Raw genomic sequence first — 22,122 nt, forward strand, 5'->3', positions numbered from 1 at the left:
GTACACTATGCTCCAAAGCTAGTCCTACTGCTTGTACACTATGCTCCAAAGCTAGTCCTACTGCTTGTACACTATGCTCCAAAGCTAGTCCTACTGCTTGTACACTATGCTCCAAAGCTAGTCCTACTGCTTGTACACTATGCTCCAAAGCTAGTCCTACTGCTTGTACACTATGCTCCAAAGCTAGTCCTAGTGCTTGTACACTATGCTCCAAAGCTAGTCCTACTGCTTGTACACTATGCTCCAAAGCTAGTCCTACTGCTTGTACACTATGCTCCAAAGCTAGTCCTAGTGCTTGTACACTATGCTCCAAAGTTAGTCATAGTGCTTGTACACTATGCTCCAAAGCTAGTCCTAGTGCTTGTACACTATGCTCCAAAGCTAGTCCTACTGCTTGTACACTCACGGGCATTCTGTTGTTCTTAAATGATGGTGTATAAGCGTTGTAAACATGATTTCATATTTAAGTTTCTATTCACCGCTGGAGAACTTACATCGTGATTTAAATAAATAAAAGCCTCAACAAAAATGAGGTATCATTAATACAAAAGGGAATAGAAACAGTTGCATTCTGCTGGTTCCTCTCACACCCGGTCATTCTGCACCGCGGCATGCACGGCAGAGTTCTTATCAGCACGTATTTACAGCAATAATGAAGCGCGTATTTGAAATGCGGCGGAGAATGACGATGATACGTTGCTATGACTGCCGTGTACATGAGCGCGGTGGCTGGAATGGAACGTGCACGCGACGACAGCCATGCACGCGAGCGCCTCTGAACTGTCGTCTGCTGTCCCGGCCTCAGAAATGTTAAATATACAAGGGTATGCTCATATGAACATGGAACCTGACGATGTGCGTTACAAAAAAGGGGGGACAGGGGACAGATACTATTACCCTCTAAAACGTCTGCAAAAGGTAAACAATTTTTTATTTTTGCAATGTAACTCACTGACGATAGAACGTAAAATATAGAATGAAAACAAAGAAAAAATGTGAAAATGTAACCCTTGACCTGCAAGGCTTGTTCACGTTCAATACGACCAAAACAGACTGAGAAAAAGAAATGCACATTTGAAAAATCTATGTTGAATATTTTCTTGGATGTATAAAACCAATTATTTTACAAATAGCTTTGTGCAGCCATCCCTGACAGGGTTTGGCACATGAATTGCATCATGATTGGTGGACTGAGATCCAAGAGCAAATGCCACAATAATGGGTTGATAGTTCATAGCTTTCTAAACCATTCAGTTACTCATCCTCACAGAAAAAAACACTATATAGAAACCAATTTGTGTGGTATATTGTTGATTTTTACCATCAACAGATCGTCAAGGGTGTCCTTTATTACTCAACACAGTCTCTTTTAGAAGTTATTTTTTTGGTACCTTATTTTCACATTCAATTCTTATTCAATTTGAATAGAGGATTTCATTATTGTTGGTTACACATTTAGACTCCAATTCATCCTCAGCTCTGTCAAAGCTTTTGGTATTAAAGCCTCAAACCATATCATCTTACGGTATTTCTAATCTTCTTGTACCCTCAGATGATGAGCAACATTTCTTCTCTACTGATTGTGTATCAGCCAAGCCTGCATGCTAGAAACTCAAAGTAGTTTGATAAACAATTTGATATTTTACATCTGTAAGTCACCAAACACTGAAGACATCATTGTTGCTGTAGGATATATACCGTAAATATTGCCATTCTACCTTGGTGGAAATGTTAGAGTCCTTTCAATACCATCTATGATGGTTTTGCTGTGTCTGTAACATTGTTGATCAAAAATCTTTTGAAATATCAACATACTCTCCCTCTGGACTATCATAATCTGTCAATGCTGGAGTTTCTACAGGTCCATGAAATTCCAATGGAAGTAAACTGTCATCACACTCAACAGCCATCTCATAGAGCTCTTCACTTTCTTTTTTCAATTGCTCTAAGGCATACTGCTGTGCACTCAATACTCTATTAACCATCTGAGATTCTTTGAGATGTTGTTGATATTTATACCTGGACCACTCTTTCTGTAACAAGGCCCGTCTTTCGCTTTCTTCAAATGCCATTGTAGGCTGTGTTCTCTGTCTATAAATGGAAAAAACACAAAAAAGTTGCAGAAAACATGACAACATTTTTTGAGAGGAAGCACAGTAATGAGAGGCTGTAAATGTCAGGCTTGTGAAACCACCCTATACCAGCAATGTGTGTGTAAAAAACAAAGTGCCATGAACGTCAGCAATCATTAGATCAATCCAAAATTTCTGAGAAACAATGTCGCCTAATATCATTTTCATCATGTTAAAGTGAGGTACATGACAATGAGAGTATTGCAGTTAGACTTGTCCTAAATTTTTAATGTTTTTGTCATTTTAATATACAGATCTGCAGTGGTTTTGAACAGCAAGCCATGGACCCTCTGTTCCATACAATGGTTTTATCTTCTGATCCTTGGATGATACAATTCATTATTTGATTACAGAATCCCAACTGGATCAACTGTATTTAGAAACTGTTGATCTCTGTTTGGGTTGTAACACTTCTTGTCTGTGATTGATTCAATCATTGTCAAGTGGGATTGTCTTTGTGAAGTTTTATGTGTGAACTGAGTAAAACGCCATATAAATTTGTTTGCCATCCGCATGTGGGTAGGTTTTTGGACAAAATCTGAAAAACAAACACAGATCGTATGCTCAAAAATACAGCGCTTTGTGCCCAATGTCACAGCAATTTACTTAAATGTCGCAAAAATGCAAATGTCATATGATCGTTTCAATACAAATCAGATTACCTATCGTAAAGGGGTACATCAACCGCTGTACGTAAAGTGTACATGTGCACCTCCTGTTGTAGCGGACTGCAGTGTACCGTAAGTGAAGATCGATCGACCGTTTCACAAGTTGATTTCTCCCTCAAAGTTTTCAAACCGTGAAATTGTTTGGTCTCCATACAAGACGGATCGAAAACAATTCTTGACTGGTTTAGCTTCGAAAAAGGAACGGAACTGAATTTCCATCAGCTTTTCTGCGATCAGGATATTGGATGGGCAAGCAGGTACCGCCGGTGAAATGTTTGTTGTTGAATGCTCCAAATAGTTTGTACGCGGTTGAAGTTAGTTGCTCTTACTTTGAACATTTTTTTCTGCTAAAAACGATTTGGACATTTTATAAGTCCGGATTAGAAATCAGTTTTCAAAAATAACAATGACCATTCGGCATTGCTGTCTTGACAAGCAGAATATTAAGCATTTTAGTATGCAATAGGACTGATCACTTAACGTCATTTTTCTGTCATTAATATGCAAAAATAAATATTTGTCCGCATTTTCTGCAAGAACGATGAAAATAAAACCTGCTTGTGTTATAATGCATACAAAACGTCACACTAATTCTTATGAATTTATGGCTCAGACTACAAGCTGCAACAACGACCGCACATGCAATAATAAAACTTGTCCGAATTTCAGGCAGCGGTGTCCGAAGTTGCGCATGCAGCTATATTTAGTGACAAACCTTACATTGAGATCAGTGCTATTGGAATTCAGCTAAAAAAGTAGTTGATACACAAAATTCAGAGTAAATGGCCTTTAAAGTTAGGGGCGACTCGCAGCGATTTCGAAGCTGTTATCCAATTGGTTGGCAGAATCGTACCGTTATAATGAAATAATACAAATAAACTCCCTAAGTTGCTGTGAATAGTGACAATCGACCAATCAGATATAACCTTGCAAACACGCTGCGAGTCAGCCGTAAAGTTACAGCTAATGGAGCATTTAACTCACCAGAAACAGTGCTCAGAACTAGTGTTTATTTGACACTAGTCAGACATATTATGGAATTTTTGTTCAGACTCACAGTCACCTAACTCTAAGTATGCTTGTTGTACTTATACAAGTATAACCTTTGTTTCCAAGCATTGCTTTCAACGTGCTTAATGAACAGCATACGAAACACTGCATGGTAAATGTAACAGATGATTTTTCATAATTATGACCCATAAACTGATGGGAAAGTTAAAGTTTATGCGATTGATCTATGTTGTGTTTTTTTCTGTGTTTGTTTTTTTGCTGGCTGGCTGGTAGGTTTTTCAAAAATCCAAGGATGGCAAACAAAGAATTTTCTTTACACGACCTAAGAGAAATTTCACAAGGCTGCACTGTCTCATTGTGTTAAGAATTGGTTCAAAGATTTGCATCTCTGTTGTTATCTTGGTTATTTTGTGACATACATGTCGATTTCACTTATTGATATAAGGGTCTGTATGTCATTGGTGGAAATTATTGTGTGTTGTGTACATAATTTTACCTACAATATCAACCAAGTAAATATCAATAGTAAAATGACTGGCTCTTCCAGAATTTTGATTTTGATTTTGACCTTTTAACATTCTTCAGCCTCACTCACTTTAATTTTGGAACATGTTATTTGATCTAAACCAAAACCTACGACTCAGGGTGCACCTTAAAACCATAAATTACAATTATACGCGCTGTGGTTCTCAAATTTTGGCAACAGCCAGTCAGACATATAGACAGACAACTCATATGATTTTTTGCACTGATTCATCTCATAGACACAGCAAAATGGGAGCTAACATGTATATTGTAAAATGCTACTTTGTGTCACACTCACTCTCCACTCAAACTCAGACAATGTTGGCGTTTCCTGATTTAGACTTCCAATACCATGTCCTTGCTCAGTGTCAAGACAACACCTTACCTTGACTTATCCATCCATTTTTTGTCAACTTTGAATTCTTCAATTGGCTTCAGTTCAGCAGGACCAAGCTTCTCCATGATTTTGCTGATTTTCTTCTGTTTCCGTCTTTCTCTCTCCTCAAGCAATCTAGTTAAGTCTAGTTTTTTCTTCTTTTTTGGAGGTTCAGCACTGTAGAGCATTAAAATATTGATCTCAGAAGAATATTGTAAATGCGTTTGAATACAAATACAACAAAGTAAAAACCCTAAGATGTCTTGACTTTCAGATCACTCACGTTGAATAAAGATCAAAGCAAGACTTCAGTGCCTCATTTGAAAAGTTCATAAAAATCACCTGAATATCAGTGACTTTGAATAATTAGAATAATGAATTATAGATGTAAATTTAAAATGGTTTTGTATTTGAAAAGTCACATTTACAGCAGAACTAGGTTTTAGCAAAACCAAAAACTGATATGATACAGCATAGAAAATTAAGAGTAGGCAGTCATGATATTATTAGAAATGATTCTTTTCATGTTCTAAGGTGCAGAGCATTCTGGGAAACGTCAAGTTTACATGGGAACTCACTTGTAATATTTTCAAGCATAGTCAGCAATAAACAAGGTTATGTGTCAATGAATGCAGGGTAATTTCAAAGCTAGTTTTGCATCATTTTTAAGCTATAAAGGGAATTAATTTGATTAAAACTTTACTTCCATATAGTCAATGTACATCTGAAGTTCAAGAAAATTCTTTATCAGTTTTCATACATGACCTTATTACAGTAATTTGTAAAATATGCTGATCAGTTCAAAATCACTGTTCAACACTGGTAAAACCTTCAGCATGAGTGACTCTGTACATCTTAAGTTCACATTTTTACATAAAGTTTAAACGCAGGAGACCCAGAAGTCTGGTTGTTGTTGTTTGTATTGTTGTTTATGTTTATTAGTGTGTTGTTGTTGTTTACCAATAAAATTCAACAAACATAACTATTGTGTTGTTTTTGTTTCAAATGTAATGTAGATCATGTCATAAGAAACATTACAAGGACGCTATCATTATTTGACCCGATGCAACTCTCCAAATGTATACTCTCTTCATATACTTTTACACGGGGTGCAAGCTCAGCTGCCTTCAAGCTCACGCATCCAAATTTCGGAGTGTTAAAATAACACTTCATTCACAAGTGATCAAGTGAAAAGTAGCATGACAAGACCCGAAATAGACATAACAAAGCTAATTTGGGGTTCACTTTACCTCACATCTTGAAAAGCACTGGAAAAATCACAATTTTGGGGTTGTGCTGAGACACATTGTACTCAGTTTGAATCACCCGGGCACTGGTGCAGCACCAATGTTATACTGGGCGTTTGAAATTAGCCGATCGCGTGGCCGGCAATGACGTATTAATTATTAAGAAACATAAACAACAATACAAACAACAACAACAACAGACTTCTGGGTCCCCCATGGTTTAACATGCCTTTGGGACCTTTGTCGGATGGAAAGCTGTGTCTTATTCACTAAAATATACTACAAATGTCTCTTGAGGTATGTAGCAGTAATTTATGATGATCATGATGAACTCCAATTTACATCATAATTCATATGAGACACATCAGACAAACATAAAGTTACATGCATGATGCACTTTTCTCTGAAATTTTTTCTTTTCTCTGTTGATGTCCATGGTTTGAAATATAACAGAAACTCTGCAAAATCACAAGTCTTGACTGATCTTTACAGACCTACAGACTTTATTTTTGCTAATGATTTTATTATCCTTATCATGGACATCTAGATGTTGGAGAGGCTTTCACAAGTCTCTACCTTGTCACATAGCTGCTGAATTTTTTTCACAAGGCTATTTAATGCTTCAAATTAATGTTGCTGTTTTTCCTAAATCTCTAGCAGTGATTTCGTGTTAAAATCTGGTGATCCAATGTTCCTCTGCTGATATTAACAGTGAACATTCATCCAATTAGAATAGCTTTCAGTAAAGGTGCTCAAACCTGAGAGGATCTGTGATTTTAAAAGAAAGAACACTGCTTCCTGCAAATGATCTGCTTTGTACTGCAATTCTGTAAACAAAGACAAACAAACAAATAATGTAGTAGTATACAGAATGCCTGATACCATTGTTATCAGTTTCATCATAAACTGCGTCATGTATTGGCTTGAAGACAAACACTTCATTGTTTACAAACACCTTTCCTCTTTTACCAGTTTGATCACATTATTTTATGATCGACTCGTATTCATTAATTCTACAAAAAGTCTACAAAAAGTAGTGATAAATCAGTATGACCAAATGCAGTAAATATATGGGATTTTACATGAAAATGCCGTGCCATGTGCAGCGTGCTTATTTTGTATGCTTCAGGGCCTTCGGCATTATAGCTGTACTGGTGAGCGAGGTCGCAAAAACCAAAACTCACCGACCGCCTCACCGTAGAGCTACAATTTTGCAGCTATGGATCATGCAGACTTGTACTCGTAACTAAGTTCATATTCGTAACTAAGTTCACGGTTGATTCCATTATCTACGAAACATGGTTCAGGATAGGTCATTGGTTTCAAAGTATGTCCACTATTAAATCACAGTCGCTCGAGAGCTATTCAGCGCTGGGACTATTCGCCCCATAGACGAGTATACAGAAGCGAGAAATACCCCAAGTCAGGAAACAGAATGGCTATAAAAACCGCGCCATGTAACATTCCGTGTCCGATTTCACTGTGAAAATTAGCAAGTTCATCTATCATGCAACCGTCGATCGTTCCCTATCATTCTAAAAGTTCATACCTGATACTTTATCTGATTCAAAAACGCTTGTTTCGTGTGATTTTCGGCCGAATTCGACGGACACCTCGCCAAAACCTGGGGGTGAGCAACATTCCGGTCACCTCTTGGGTACCTCCACTTTACTGACGTTGGCGCCGCCTACCCATGAGGGATGACTGGAATGTTGCTCATGCTTATGTTTTGGCCAGGTGTCTCTCGAACTCGGCCGAAAATCACAGGAAATGAGCGTTTTTTAAGCAGAATAAGTACCAGGTATGAATTTTCGTGTGATTTTCGGCCCAGTTCAGAAGACACGTCGCCAAAACATAGGGCATGAACAACCTTCCAGTCACCCCTCATGGGTACGCGGCGCTAACGTCAGTAAAGTGGAGGTGCCCAACGTCCACTGTAAGGTGACCGGAATGTTGCACACGCTTATGTTTTAGCGACGTGTCCGCGAATTCAGCCGAAAATCACACGAAACGAGCGTTTGTGAAGCAAATCAAGTACCAGGTATGAATTTTGAGAATGATAGGGAACGGTCGACGGTTACATGATAGATGAACTTGCTACTTTTCACGGTAAAATCGAACGTCGAAGATGACATGGTGGCACAATCCCTATACGAAATACCACAGTCGCTCGAGAGTTATTCAGCTCTGGGACTATTTGCCCCATAGACGAGTATACAGAATCGAGAAATACTTCAAGTCTGGAAACAGAATGGCTATTTCGTATAGGGATTTTGCCACCATGTCAACTTCGATGTTCGATTTTACCGTGAAAAGTAGCAAGTTCATCTATCATGTAACCGTCGACCGTTCCCTATCATTCTCAAAATTCATACCTGGTACTTGATTTGCTTCACAAACGCTCGTTTCGTGTGATTTTCGGCCGAATTCGACGGACACGTCGCTAAAACATAAGCGTGAGCAACATTCCGGGCACCTCACAGTGGACGTTGGGCACCTCCACTTTACTGACGTTAGCGCCGCGTACCCATGAGGGGTGACTGGAAGGTTGTTCATGCCTTATGTTTTGGCGACGTGTCTTCTGAACTCGGCCGAAAATCACACGAAAATTCATACTTGATACTTCATCTGCTTACAAAATGCTCATTTCCTGTGATTTTCGGCCGAGTTCAAGAGACACCTGGCCAAAACATAAGCGTGAGCACATTCCAGTCATCCCTCATGGGTAGGCTGCGCCAACGTCAGTAAAGTGGAGGTACCCAAGAGGTGACCGGAATGTTGCTCACCCCCAGGTTTTGGCGAGTTGTCCGTCGAATTCGGCCGAAAATCACAGGAACCGAGCGTTTTTGAATCAGATAAAGTATCAGGTATGAATTTTTAGAATGGTAGGGAACGATCGACGGTTGCATGATAGTTGAACTTGCTAATTTTCACAGTGAAATCGGACACGGAATGTGACATGGCGTGGTTTTTATAGCCATTCTGTTTCCAGACTTGAGGTATTTCTCGCTTCTGTATACTCGTCTATGGGGCGACTAGTCCCAGAGCTGAATAACTCTCGAGCGACTGTGGAAATAGCCATTTCATTTCCTGACTTGGGGTATTTCTCGCTTCTGTATACTCGTCTATGGGGCGAAATAATCCCAGCGCTGAATAGCTCTTCAAACGACTGTGATTAAATCTATGAATTAAAAGGAATATTTCACGATACCTTTGCCAATGGGCTGCGCGCAGCAAACTTTGCACGAACGTCGCCATGTTGTACATGACCCCTAACCTTTCAACTCAAAATGTCGTGTAACACTGCAATCATTTTTAAGAGGATAGCCTTGGACATATTTTGTTAAAAATTCAATCATACAAAGAAACTTTTGACGAAAGTTGCAAAATTTTGGACTGCGGTGTGTTTACTGTTATTTTGTTTGTTGGTATTTAGGTGTGGTAGTGCGCATGCGCACACAGAATCCGCGCCAAAGTCTGAAAACAAGTCAAAAGAAGTCCAACCATTATAATGTATGATCTTTGTGCTGAGCAGTAACTGCGATTTATTCATACTGATACAGGTTTGCAAAAGATCAAGTGAACATGGTGTTACAAAACAGCGGTCGTTACAAAGCGGACCGCGATGAGGAGGCGGTGAATCCTGGAACGTCAACCAGGTAAGATTCTGAATCAGCGAAGGTCCTACATCATAGTGTACATGTCCTATGGTCTACGTCCATGGTACTACCACATGCACCACCGTATTTGATAGCGCTATCAACTACGGTGGTGCCTGTGGGTACTACCAGGTGAATTGATATGTATATACTCATGGAGCTATCAAACCTCCATGATATACTCAACACAATGCCACTGGCACATATGCAGACACCAAAGTTATGCTGAGTCTGTAGTGCACTGGATAAATGATACAACCCAAAATTTCCCGGGCTACGTTCGGTCCTACTAATTACTGCCCGTCAGGAAATTAACCTTCCAATTACTGCAATCAGTCGATATATCAATACCAAAGACCACTAATATTTACAGAAAGCTACAAAATAAGAGTCTTTTTTACTCCAAATGCCCGAGTCCTGTCTCAGAACTACACTCAGTGTGACAGTTTTCGGACGACCTCAGTTTTCGGACATTTAATGACATGCTGTTCGTTGTACTCACTTCGCTCCGTATTGATAGCGTTTTACAAGTCATGCTACCGCATATTAAGTCAGGTGACGCTGCTGTCCCGTTTTGGATAGTTTTTTTTTCCGTAGAAGCTATTTCAGGCTCTAAAAACTTGGCGAAGTTAGCTACACTGTACGATACAAGGTGTCGGAACGCAACACACAGGGACAGTCCGCATCCGAGAACAGTGCGGGATTGCTGGATTGCTATTATCCGTTTTTAGCCGCTAATAGCCGTTCTTAGCTAGCTATTAGCTAGCTACCAGCTAACCAGTGAGGAGTCCAAAGAAGGCCCAGCTATTCAGCTCTTCAAGCTATTATCCGTTTTTAACAGCTAATAGCCGTTCTTAGCTAGCTATTAGCTAGCTACCAGCTAACCAGTGGCAGTGAGGAGTCCCATGAAGGCCCAGCTATTCAGCTCTTCAAGCTATTATCCATTTTTAGCCACTAACAGCCGTTCTTAGCTAGCTATTAGCTAGCTACCAGCTAACCAGTGAGGAGTCCCAAGAAGGCCCAGCTATTAATTCAGCTATTCAAGCTATTATCCGTTTTTAGCCACTAATAGCCGTTCTTAGCTAGCTATTAGCTAGCTACCAGCTAACCAGTGAGGAGTCCCTAGAAGGCCCAGCTATTCAGCTATTCAAGCTATTATCCGTTTTTAGCCACTAATAGCCGTTCTTAGCTAGCTATTAGCTAGCTACCAGCTAACCAGTGAGGAGTCCCATGAAGGCCCAGCTATTCAGCTATTCAAGCTATTATCCGTTTTTAGCCGCTAATAGCCGTTCTTAGCTAGCTATTAGCTAGATACCAGCTAACCAGTGAGGAGTCCCTAGAAGGCCCAGCTATTCAGCTATTCAAGCTATTATCCGTTTTTAGCCACTAATAGCCGTTCTTAGCTAGCTATTAGCTAGATACCAGCTAACCAGTGAGGAGTCCCATGAAGGCCCAGCTATTCAGCTCTTCAAGCTATTATCCGTTTTAAGCCACTAACAGCCGTTCTTAGCTAGCTATTAGCTAGCTACCAGCTAACCAGTGAGGAGTCCCAAGAAGGCCCAGCTATTCAGCTATTCAAGCTATCATCCGTTTTTAGCCGCTAATAGCCATTCTTAGCTAGCTACCAGCTAACCAGTGAGGAGTCCCGAGAAGGCCCAGCTATTCAAGCTATTATCAGTTTTTAGCCACTAATAGCCGTTCTTAACTAGCTATTAGCTAGCTACCAGCTAACCAGTGAGGAGTCCCATGAAGGCCCAGCTATTCAGCTATTCAAGCTATTATCCGTTTTTAGCCGCTAATAGCCGTTCTTAGCTAGCTATTAGCTAGCTACCAGCTAACCAGTGAGGAGTCCCTAGAAGGCCCAGCTATTCAAGCTATTATCCGTTTTTAGCCGCTAATAGCCGTTCTTAACTAGCTATTAGCTGGCTACCAGCTAACCAGTGAGGAGTCCCATGAAGGCCCAGCTATTCAGCTATTATCCGTTTTTAGCCACTAATAGCCGTTCTTAACTAGCTATTAGCTAGCTACCAGCTAACCAGTGAGGAGTCCCATGAAGGCCCAGCTATTCAGCTATTCAAGCTATTATCCGTTTTTAGCCGCTAATAGCCATTCTTAGCTAGCTATTAGCTAGCTACCAGCTAACCAGTGAGGAGTCCCAAGAAGGCCCAGCTATTCAAGCTATTATCCGTTTTTAGCCGCTAATAGCCGTTCTTAACTAGCTATTAGCTGGCTACCAGCTAACCAGTGAGGAGTCCCTAGAAGGCCCAGCTATTCAGCTGTTCAAGCTATTATCCGTCTTTAGCTGCTAATAGCCATTCTTAGCTAGCTATTAGCTAGCTACCAGCTAACCAGTGAGGAGTCCCAAGAAGGCCCAGCTATTCAAGCTATTATCAGTTTTTAGCCACTAATAGCCGTTCTTAACTAGCTAGTAGCTGGCTACCAGCTAACCAGTGGATGACTTGTGTAGAACCCAAAGAGTACTATAAAGTTTTGTGGTTGTAATAAAAGTAAAATGAGTAACCCGTCCGAGCGCGAATAATCATTAAATGTCCGAAAACTGAGGTCGTCCGAAAAGTGTCACACTGAGTGTAGATCGATCGATTTATCGATTGAGTGAGTGATCAATTTATCCATAGATCTATCTATCTATAAATCAATTGATTTATCACTCCCCATGAATCACTTGATCAGATATATTATCAGTTAATTGATACATTATTGGTTGTTTTGATGCAGTATTAGTTGACTTTTCTACATTATCGGTTCGTTGATATGTTATCGGTTAGGAAAAATTACTATGTTATTGGTAAATTTTAGCTACGTTATCAGTTAGAAAAAATTACGTTATCGTTCGATACTATGTTATCGGTTGATTTGATACGTTATCAGTAAATTTTTACTATGTGATGGACTTTGATACATTATCAGTAAATTTTTACCTTGTTATGGACTTCCAAGGACTGACTCTAGCTTCGATACTAGATGACACTAGATTCATTCAAATCACGCGTAAATATCCGATTTAACCCTTTTCCTGCCAAGTCGGTGAAAATCCGCTTGAAATTCGGTGTAGCCAGAATCTAAGCACTGGTGACCGTTATTCTCCCAACCGGGTGGAAATCGGGCCCTTTTTGGGTACCCCCTTTCCTGCCAAGTCGACGGCACTACGTTTTGCTATCCCCTGTGCGTTCAGGGGTCATCGGAGGAGAGGTTTTCTGACAAGGAACGCCTTTTCCCCTCGAAATGGGTTCGCAGGGAGTCGATAGACAGAGAAAGGTGCAGAAACCTGTCCGCCAGTCCCCACACCCGAGGGGGCTGTTTTTTTTTTAACGCTTTTAGCGGACTTGGCAGGATAGCATGGTGACGTTTTCTGGCGGAGTTGGACGTACTTGGCTGCCTGGCACTATAGAGATTGCTGCCGAACTTGACCAACTCGGCATTGCTAATCTAGAAGGCTACCTCTTGCAAACGACTTGGCAGATGTGCCGATGGTGCGAGACGAAAGTCACTTATTCAGTTGTGCGTGACTGAAAATGAGAACGTATTTTTGACGGGACGGCTCGACTTGTTCCTCAGATGGAACGGATATGAACGACTCGGAAATACCATTACAAACTGGTGTCCGACGTACTAAGCTGGGCTTCAGCTCTGCAAGTTCAAGCCAGGCAACGTCCTTCACCGCCTTGGCCGTGCCATTCAATGGACGTAGCTTTGGATTTTTTTATTATTCCATCGTCCGAAGTATTGGCTCTGGTTTGCAGGCAAACGTATCCTCTTGCCGACGCATTGGTAACTACGTACGCTGTTTGCGTACAGAGAATTCAAAAGGTGACATAAGGTCAATATGCTACGGGGATACCCCTGCAGTTAGCAGGGACTGCTTTTGTTATGCAAACCAGCTAGCAGTACAATATGGCTGCCAGGCATGTGGACACGTCGATGGCTAGAACAATGGAAGCATATTGCGTTGCACCCGTGCATCGCAAAAGTGAACTGAAGACTTGGTGTAGTGACTGCAGGGATAGAAATACTTTTTAATTTCTTGTGGCAAAAGTTTGCCACCGGATATGAAATCTGGTGGCAATTATGAAAAATCTGGTGGCAGTTCAACACATTATGTGATCAGTACAATACAACATTTTGTCATTGCCACATACTCATTCTAATTTATAAATTCTTGAAAATATGGTGAGTACACGTCACAAAAAGTCAACCCATACTGCATGCCTCGAAAAAAATTTTCAAACTTACTAACCGTGGGACACGTGAATTTCATTTTTACTTGCCCGAGAGGAAAAAGTACTTGCCCTAAATTTCTAATAACTGTACTCAGTAATTTGTAACAGAGAGCAAGAGTTTGGCCATATGAAGTGAATTCAAAGAGGGAAAAAACAGATTCAAACATGAACTACATCTTGTTAAAATGAAGGACTATTACCAAATCTGAAATGTCCCAGAAGAAATGTGAGAATACTTTAGTCTTTTCTGTAGATTTGGCCATTTAGAAAACATCTTTGAATTTGGAATTTTTCCACAACCTATCCAAATTAAAATCTTTGCATAAGAGTAATAAGATTGTGTGATTTACAATGTGCATGGCTGGCTGCTGCTCTTTATTATCAAGCTGAGATCACAAACAACTGCTCTGCTAGTGTTTATCTGCCAATGCATACGCACATGTACATCTGCAACTCTTTTACCTGTTTACATGTTTGCTCACTGAGCACAGCAGTCTTTCAAAGTTTATTGATAAATGTATTCGTCAAGAGAGCAGATTCAAGTTTCGTTTTTGTTACTCTTCAGTGCAGATTTGTTTTCTGTAAGTGAGAGCCGATCCCTAAAAACCAAGGTCACGTAATTTGAAACTGTCTGCATCTCACGCACTACGTAGCTGCAATATGTGGCCTCCTTGGTCGACTGAGCCTGTTTCGACTACGATGTAAACTTGTACTTTTTCATCTGGGTGTTGATTTACGTTGAACAGTAAGCATTGCCGAGATCTAGTATATGGCTTTGAATAAGTTTACATCCATTTACAAAGCACATGGTGCAATTACACTATCGCGTGAAGCCGATCGACTGTCATACAACTCATACGCTTGCACAAAGAGAATGGCAACCACTGTCAAGAGCATACCACTTTACGGCACACATACAAAACAGTGAGTTCACTCCGTGTCGTCGGAGAGAACATGTCGCAAAACTCTATTTTTACGACTTTTTGTGTTTTACAACAGCAAGAACGATTATTTTGCGATGTCGGGCGGATTTTCAAGGGTTTTCAGAAAACACTTCTGAGAGTTGAAGGACTTACAATGATTGTAGACGTGTACAGACCTAATGAAATACGTTTTCAAGCTTGAATTGTCCAGAGCTTAGTTAATTCAACCGCTGGTGGACTTGCCCGTCGGACGGGAAGCATATTATTGATTTTAATTGCCCGACCGCAAAATTCGCTAGCAACGCTTAACGGGCGTCGGGCGATAGGAATTTTTGAGCCTGTACTGGCTAATGAATTGCAAGTATTTATTATTATTTAAATCACGCATGCTGCAGTTTGGCTTTGTTTTCAAAATGTCACAACATGCTTTTATCTTGTGCCCTATGACTGCATTATGCGGCTATCACAGAGAACAACAACATGTCAAGTGTACAAAAGCTGCTGTCATCGATATGGAGATTAGCCAATCACAAGTTTGGATTCACGCTATGTTTTCATTCATGCCAAAATGTCGCAATTAGTTTGGGTTTTTTTTGCTAATGAGTTTTTTCCGCCGTCCGACAACGCGTGTTCCTTCAGTGTTCCTTCATTCAAGCCGTAGGATCGATGACATGATGACCCAAAATTTAGTGGCAGAAAAATACCACCAGAAAAAAATTTTGGTGGCAGATTGACAGTTTTTGGTGGCAAATGCCACCATTGCCACCGATTATTTCGAACACTGTGACTGGTTATCACTGGTTAGCTGCAGCCCAAGCCATGTCGGTACAAACCCGTACCTGACTGAGGAACCATCGATTAAGTCAGTAATGAACGGTAACACTCGTAAGCCAACTCCCAACTGAGCTGGCTAAACTACGTGGAGCTGTGCTTCAATGGCTCAGCCATGTCGTTATACAACGGCAAAAACGTAGTTTTTGTGCTACACTGCCAAGTCGTTGAAGGTACGTATTCAATTGACCCTACCCTGGGGAAACAGGACAGGTTTGACGGTGCTGCTGCACCCTAGCACGACCCTCAGGGTCTCTGACTAACAGACGAGTGAGGTGATGTTTGTGCATAGCAGACGTGCGTAATACTGAAGGAGTTTATTTCCGAAAAAATAAACATGAAACGGCAATAAAAATGACGCACTCCCAGGGGCAAAAAAGCCGGTGACCTCAATTTTTTTCTGCAGCAACCCTTGAGCTCCTTCCCCTGTCTACGGGCATGTAGAAATTATCGAAGTCTAACACGTATAAGTACGGCTAAAACTACCCTGAAAATGGGCGATTTCTGCCAAAATGCCTGGCAGGATAACATGCAGGAGAGCTAATCTTTTGCAGGCACATATGGGGCGGTTTTCTACTGACTTGGCAGGATAACGGACAAGGGCGCTTGGCAGGAAAAGGGATATATCGAAGATTTCACCACCTCACAAACCCGACTTCCAAGGACTGACTCTAGCTTCGATACTAGACGATACTAGATTCTGTCAAATCGCGCGTAAATATCCGATATATATCGGAGATTTCACCACCTTACAGTTCTTGTCAAACCCGACTTCTAAGGACTTACTCCAGCTGCGATACTAGACGATACTAGATTCTGTCAAATCACGTGTAAATATACAATATATATTGGAGATTTCACAACCTTAAAAGTTCTGGTCAAACCCGACTTCCAAGGACTGACTCTTGCTTTTATACTAGACGATACTAGATTCTGTCGTGCTAAATATCCGACATATATCGGAGATTTCAGCCCTTTATAGATGTAGCTATGCCAATCATTACATACAAAAAGAAATCCAACATTGGCGACACACTCATAAATGCACAAGTACACAATATTACAGAAAAGACCGAACAAAATGAAACACAATCAACTGACTCGAATATAAATATTCTAGCCTCCTTACTGGACAAACAAAACATTGACAATGATTAAGCCACAAACAGTGAAACAAAAATCCAAGGGGAGAAAATATCAAAAAAGCGACTGAGGAAGAAACCACACTGGTTTCGAAACGTAGCGTCAAAGGATCACATGTAAAAAATGTGAAAGAGGCTCAGTACCTTACAAAGGATCACACTGTCATTCGACAGGCAGATTATGGCTACGTCTCGCCATGGTTTAGCCTATATCTACATCAATAGCCAAACGCACAAAATAAAAAAATGAACACAGAGAACGAAAAAAATAGTGTAGGTGATGCGTGGAGCCGCTTTCCCTTTATTACAGTTCTGAATGTATTAAACGCAAGGGCTAAATCGGTTAACCATTGCATTTGGTCTGCATTCAGATCATTAAGGCGACGATGACTCGGTCTGGACCGCATATGCAGCAGGTGAAAAAACAGAAGACAAGTCCAGTACAACGTCGTTCATTTCAGCCATCTTGTTACAATGCCCTACTATGCTTGGCTATACACACCTTTTGAACTCGAGAGGGCGCATTAAGACATCTTAAACACCAAAACAATGGCTTAATTTTGTGAGTATGGACACAAGCGGACTCAAACTATTAATCCCGTGTTTACAAATCACAAATAGTGTTGCAGAAGCGTTTCAATTTTTACCTGTCTGAACGTAGCATATCTTGATCCCCCCCTGCAACAGTACATGTGTTCCTGGTGCTGGGAATACACAGCACCGTATGAAGAGCGACACGTATGAACCGTGTGCAGTGACGACCGAACATGCTGAAAGTGATAGCAGGCGTAAAAAATCCCGGTTTTGTCAGCACATTGAATTCTTGAGACTACTTGTGTGAATTTTTATTTTGTTCTCACTTTGATACAACACACACAAATCCATGGCTTGGATCAGGAAAGAAAATGTTTAACTTTACTGTATTGCTCAACAACACACTCACGCAGTGTGTTAAGGCAAAAAATTACAAAACTCAAAGATGCAGACTTCAACAAACACCGGATGAAGCTGCTGCTGACTCTTTTGGAAACAGCTGAGCAATTGTTACGCATTGTGCTTTTAACATTACGTTGAAAAGAGGGTACAACTTGAAATTTGAAAAGAAGAAGGAAGATATACACACAGTGCACAGGCGCTCCTTAGCTGGGTAGTCTGCTAAATCGATCGATCTTCGGCTCGATCAATCAATCCCGTAGTCAATATGCCCGTCACTCCACTGCAACCTAAATACAGTAACAGTGGCAGGAATATCGACCACGGGATTGGTAGATCAAGCCGAAAATCGATCGATTTAGCAGACTACCCACCTAAGGACTAAAGGAGCGCCTATGAAACTGTGGACAAAGCAAGAGATCATACCAGAATTTGTGCTGGTACTTGAGCATGGTCTCTACCCGAACATACTGGACGTACTTTACGTCGGGCATAAATGACACTATAGGCCTTCATGTCTGAACAATGTATGACTATGTATAGTACACAAATGCAAACGGTCCTTTTCAGGACCAACAAATTTTCCAAAAAGAGAACTACTGAATCAAATGTGTTTGCATGTATTTATTATACACAGTACGTGTGCGTTTATATCTTTTGGTACGCTCCAAGTATTTAGTGTTTTTTTTCGAGCTGAACAATCAACGCCACATAAAAAGTAAACAACGTATCAATAATGACTCATTTCCAATTTTCGTATCATGTCAATCACGCAGATTCAAACTGAACATCAAATCTTAAACCGTGATAATACCGGTGAATATTTTATCCTTCTCTGGTTCCAGACGTAATTTCAACATCCTTAGTTTATCACAATGCAGTTGTGGTGTGTTCACAAAGCATAAGAAGGCAATATAAATCTAATCTTCCTTTCCAATCAATGTTATCATTTCAGATCTGATAAAGAATCCCGGAGTGAATCATCTGAAGCTCGTCTCCAGTACTGTCTTGCCAATGATGAAATGGATTCAAAGTTTGGATATGATAGATATAAAGAACCAGCAGAGAGATTGGGATGGCTGATAAACATGCACCCGGTATGTTCCATATATACATGAAAATGTAGTTATAGTCATTTGAATCAATGCACCACTTACCATATTGTTGTCATCTCTCCATGTTCTGAAACAAACAATATGTATGTCAATAAACTACATTTACAGATGCAGTTGTGCAATATTTTGGAGTACATGTATATATTTATTAGTCCCCACAGACACCGTCGGGGAGGGACTTATAGGTTTAGTCATGTCTGTGCGTGCGTGCATCCATCTGTTCATGCAGATATCTCAGAGATGAGAGATGCCTGGAGCGATTTCATTAAAACTTGGTACAAGAATTACTCCTTATGTCATACATACGCGTGTCAATTTTTTTTGTGATCCAATCTAGTAATATGGCTGTGTGATGGACATTTTATTAAAAAAGTGGGGACTGTCATTGACAATGACTTTTTGAAAAAGAGCTCTATTTCTAGAGTGACTGCACTAAATTTGACGAAACTTTGTAAAGATGTTCGTCACACAGAGCTTTGATAGCAAACAGTCAGTATTGCATCAATAAATTGCTAATTTGCATATTTGATGAATTTTTGTAATTAGGGTGATAAGTCTCGAAATACTGCAGCAAATTTGATGAAACTTGGTCCAGATTTTTAGCACACAGTCTTATATTAGTGTACAAAGACACTTAGCAGTGTCATGGGAATTAATTGGTAATTTGCATATTTAATGAACTTTTCAAATTAGTGGGCCATCTCCAGAATCACTGCATCAAATTTGATGAAACATGGTACAGATGTTGATCTATCAGTACTTTAGTACTGTGTGAAGACATTAAGCACTATCATGTCAATTAATTGCTTATTTGCATATTTGATAAACTTTCATAATTAGTGTCATATGTCCAGAAATGCTGCATCAAATTTGATGAAACGTTACACAGATGTTGATCTTTTGGTGGTGCAATGGTGTGTATGGATATGTAATAGTATAATGCCAATTAACTGCCTATTTGCATATTTAATGAATTCTTGTTATTAGGCTGATATGTCAAGAAATGGTTAATCAAATTTTAAGAAACTTGGTACGGATGTTGAGCTCACATTGCTTTAACATTTGAATGAAGACATCAGTGTCATTCAAATTATTGCTAATTTGCCTATTTAATGAACTTTCCTAATTAGTGGGCTATCTCCAGAAATACTGCATCATATTTGATGAAACTTAGTACAGATGTTGAGCTGAAATTACTTTGACATTGAATTTTTAATTTACATATTTGATGAATTTTCCTAATTAGAGTTATTTGTCCAAAAAAACACATCAAATTTTATTAAACTTTGTTCAGATGTAGATCTAACAGTGCTGTAATACAAGTCATTGATACTTGGTGGTATCGCTTATGAAATGTGGTACACGTGATGATCTGTCAGTGTTATAATAGGATGCGAAAATGTTTGGCAACATCCTGTCGATTAATTACTAATTGAATTATTTAATGACCTTTTGTTATTAGGGTGGCAGCCCACATTGGTTTTATGTTTTCACTACCATGCAACTCATCTTTAAACAGATCTAATTAATGAACAGGACTCTATCCTCTCCAAGGACTTGTAATCAAAGTACCCATTAAACAAATGGGGGACTGTGTCATCAACGATGACTTGTCTTCAAAGTACCTGTCAAATTTGCAAGACAAGTTTTCATGCTCTGATCACAGAAAGAGTATAAACCATAGATAGAGAACATATGAGTGTAAGTGACAGAATGACTTGATGCTGAAATAATTAATGTATTTTTATTTTCAGACTGAAATACTTGACGATGACAGACGTTTGATCAGTGCTGTGGATTACTATTTTATTGAAGAAGATGGAAACAGGTTTAAGGTAAACCTTGAATAGCGTTGATCGCAATTTCAGGTTTGTTACTAAATATAGCTGCACGCGCGCGACTTTCGGACAACGCTGACTGAAGTTCGGACAAATGTTGTTGTCGTATGCGCTGCTGTTGTTGTAGCTTGTTGTCAAAACCATAAATTCATACAAATAAATTTCACTTTTTGTATCCATTGTAACACTAACAGGTTATCCTTTCGTTGTTTATGCTGAAAATGCGGTCAAATATTAATTTTATGCATATTAATGAGAGAGAATGTGACATCATTTGCAATCAGCCCTATTACATTCCCGCTATTACAAATACCAGGATTAATGTCCAAGTTTACTGCAGAGGTAGCGTCACAGACAATACTGAAGTTTACATGTATGATGTATGAGGACATAAACCTGGTGTTATGTGTATAACATTATCATTGTGCACTTTTTAAAGTTGAATTTCACAAGCAAAATTGAAATATGTTTTCAGATGGCCCATTGGATTGTATCATCGTCTACTGTCTGGGTATATGCCCAGTGCATCAGCTAAATTACAGACAGTCAACCAGCTCAGTGAAGGAATCATGTTTAAGCATAGACCTTCGAGAAAAACGGGACAGGCAACTGCTGAGGTTCTTTGTGCGATCTATCTTGGAATATATTAAACTTTATCTACCAAGCGGTCCCCGAGAACATACTTCGTACTTAACACTGAATCTCATTAACGATCAAACTGACGTTCAGAATATGTACACTTTGCTCTTGCATGGCACGTTCCGAGTAATGACACGGAGAATTTGAGGGTTTTTTAGTCCCCACGGACACCGTCCGGGGGGACTTATAGGTTTGGTCATGTCCGTGCGTGCGTGCGTGCGTCCGTCCGTCCGTCCGTTCACGCAGATATCTCAGAGATGCCTGGAGCGATTTCATTCAAACTTGGTACAAGGATTACTTCATATGTCATACAGATGCACGTTGATTTGTTTTGTGATACGATCCAATATTGCCGCCAGGCGGCCATTTTATTACGATTTTTTCATGTACAGAGCCATAACTCAGACATGTTTCAACCGATTTTATTCAAAGTTGGTACAAGGACATTGACCAATGTCATAGATATGCACATCAATTTGTTTTGTGATACGATCCAATATGGCCGCCAGGCGGCCATTTTATTACGATTTTTTCATGTACAGAGCCATTACTCAGGCATGTTTCAACTAATTTTATTCAAAGTTGGTACAAGGACATTGACCAATGTCATAGATATGCACATCAATTTGTTTTGTGATACGATCCAATATGGCCGCCAGGCGGCCATTTTATTACGATTTTTTCATGTACAGAGCCATTACTCAGGCATGTTTCGACCGATTTTATTCAAAGTTGGTACAAGGACATTGACCAATGTCATAGATATGCATGTCAATTTGTTTTGTGATACGATCCAATATGGCCGCCAGGCGGCCATTTTATTACGATTTTTGGACACCGTGGTG

At 39.9% G+C, this 22,122-nt stretch overlaps 2 protein-coding genes across 4 annotated transcripts in view; one reads left to right on the forward strand and one right to left on the reverse strand.

Annotated features, from left to right (window-relative positions):
• Positions 1–1,294: 1,294 nt before the first annotated feature.
• Positions 1,295–9,387, reverse strand: LOC139126271 (large ribosomal subunit protein mL40-like). 2 transcript variants are annotated; one of them, XM_070692317.1, is made up of 4 exons: positions 9,171–9,385; positions 6,718–6,786; positions 4,722–4,889; positions 1,295–2,091 (listed from the first exon to the last, which is right to left on the reverse strand). In XM_070692317.1, the coding sequence occupies exons 1-4, from the start codon at positions 9,224–9,226 to the stop codon at positions 1,788–1,790; spliced, it is 597 nt and encodes a 198-aa protein (XP_070548418.1). In that variant the 5' UTR covers positions 9,227–9,385; the 3' UTR covers positions 1,295–1,787. The 2 variants fall into 2 exon arrangements, with proteins under 2 accessions (XP_070548418.1, XP_070548419.1); XM_070692318.1 differs by lacking the exon at positions 6,718–6,786 and having other exon boundaries at positions 9,171–9,387.
• LOC139126270 (DNA polymerase epsilon catalytic subunit A-like) overlaps positions 8,715–22,122 on the forward strand; it is a 106,355-nt gene continuing 92,947 nt past the window's right edge. Inside the window, exons 1-4 of one of the 2 annotated variants that reach the window (XM_070692315.1) lie at positions 8,715–8,826; positions 9,523–9,618; positions 18,641–18,782; positions 20,555–20,635. In XM_070692315.1, the coding sequence (XP_070548416.1) occupies positions 9,545–9,618; positions 18,641–18,782; positions 20,555–20,635 (297 nt within the window). In that variant the 5' untranslated portion in view covers positions 8,715–8,826; positions 9,523–9,544. Of the gene's footprint in view, positions 8,827–9,411; positions 9,619–18,640; positions 18,783–20,554; positions 20,636–22,122 lie in introns of those variants that run through there. The other variant, XM_070692316.1, reaches the window with a different exon arrangement.

This window comes from Ptychodera flava (assembly GCF_041260155.1).
Source record: "Ptychodera flava strain L36383 chromosome 3 unlocalized genomic scaffold, AS_Pfla_20210202 Scaffold_27__1_contigs__length_13241970_pilon, whole genome shotgun sequence".
Classification (NCBI taxonomy): domain Eukaryota; kingdom Metazoa; phylum Hemichordata; class Enteropneusta; family Ptychoderidae; genus Ptychodera; species Ptychodera flava.

Bases quoted from the DNA above. Each gene is read 5' to 3' on its own strand.
- LOC139126271 (XM_070692317.1), bottom strand. From the start codon at position 9,226: ATGTACAACATGGCGACGTTCGTGCAAAGTTTGCTGCGCGCAGCCCAT. The intron at 6,787-9,170 runs GTATCGTGAAAT...CTTTGTTTACAG, and splicing joins CGCGCAGCCCATTGGCAAAG to AATTGCAGTACAAAGCAGAT. The intron at 2,092-4,721 runs GTAAGGTGTTGT...TTCCATTTATAG, and splicing joins AAATGGATGGATAAGTCAAG to ACAGAGAACACAGCCTACAA.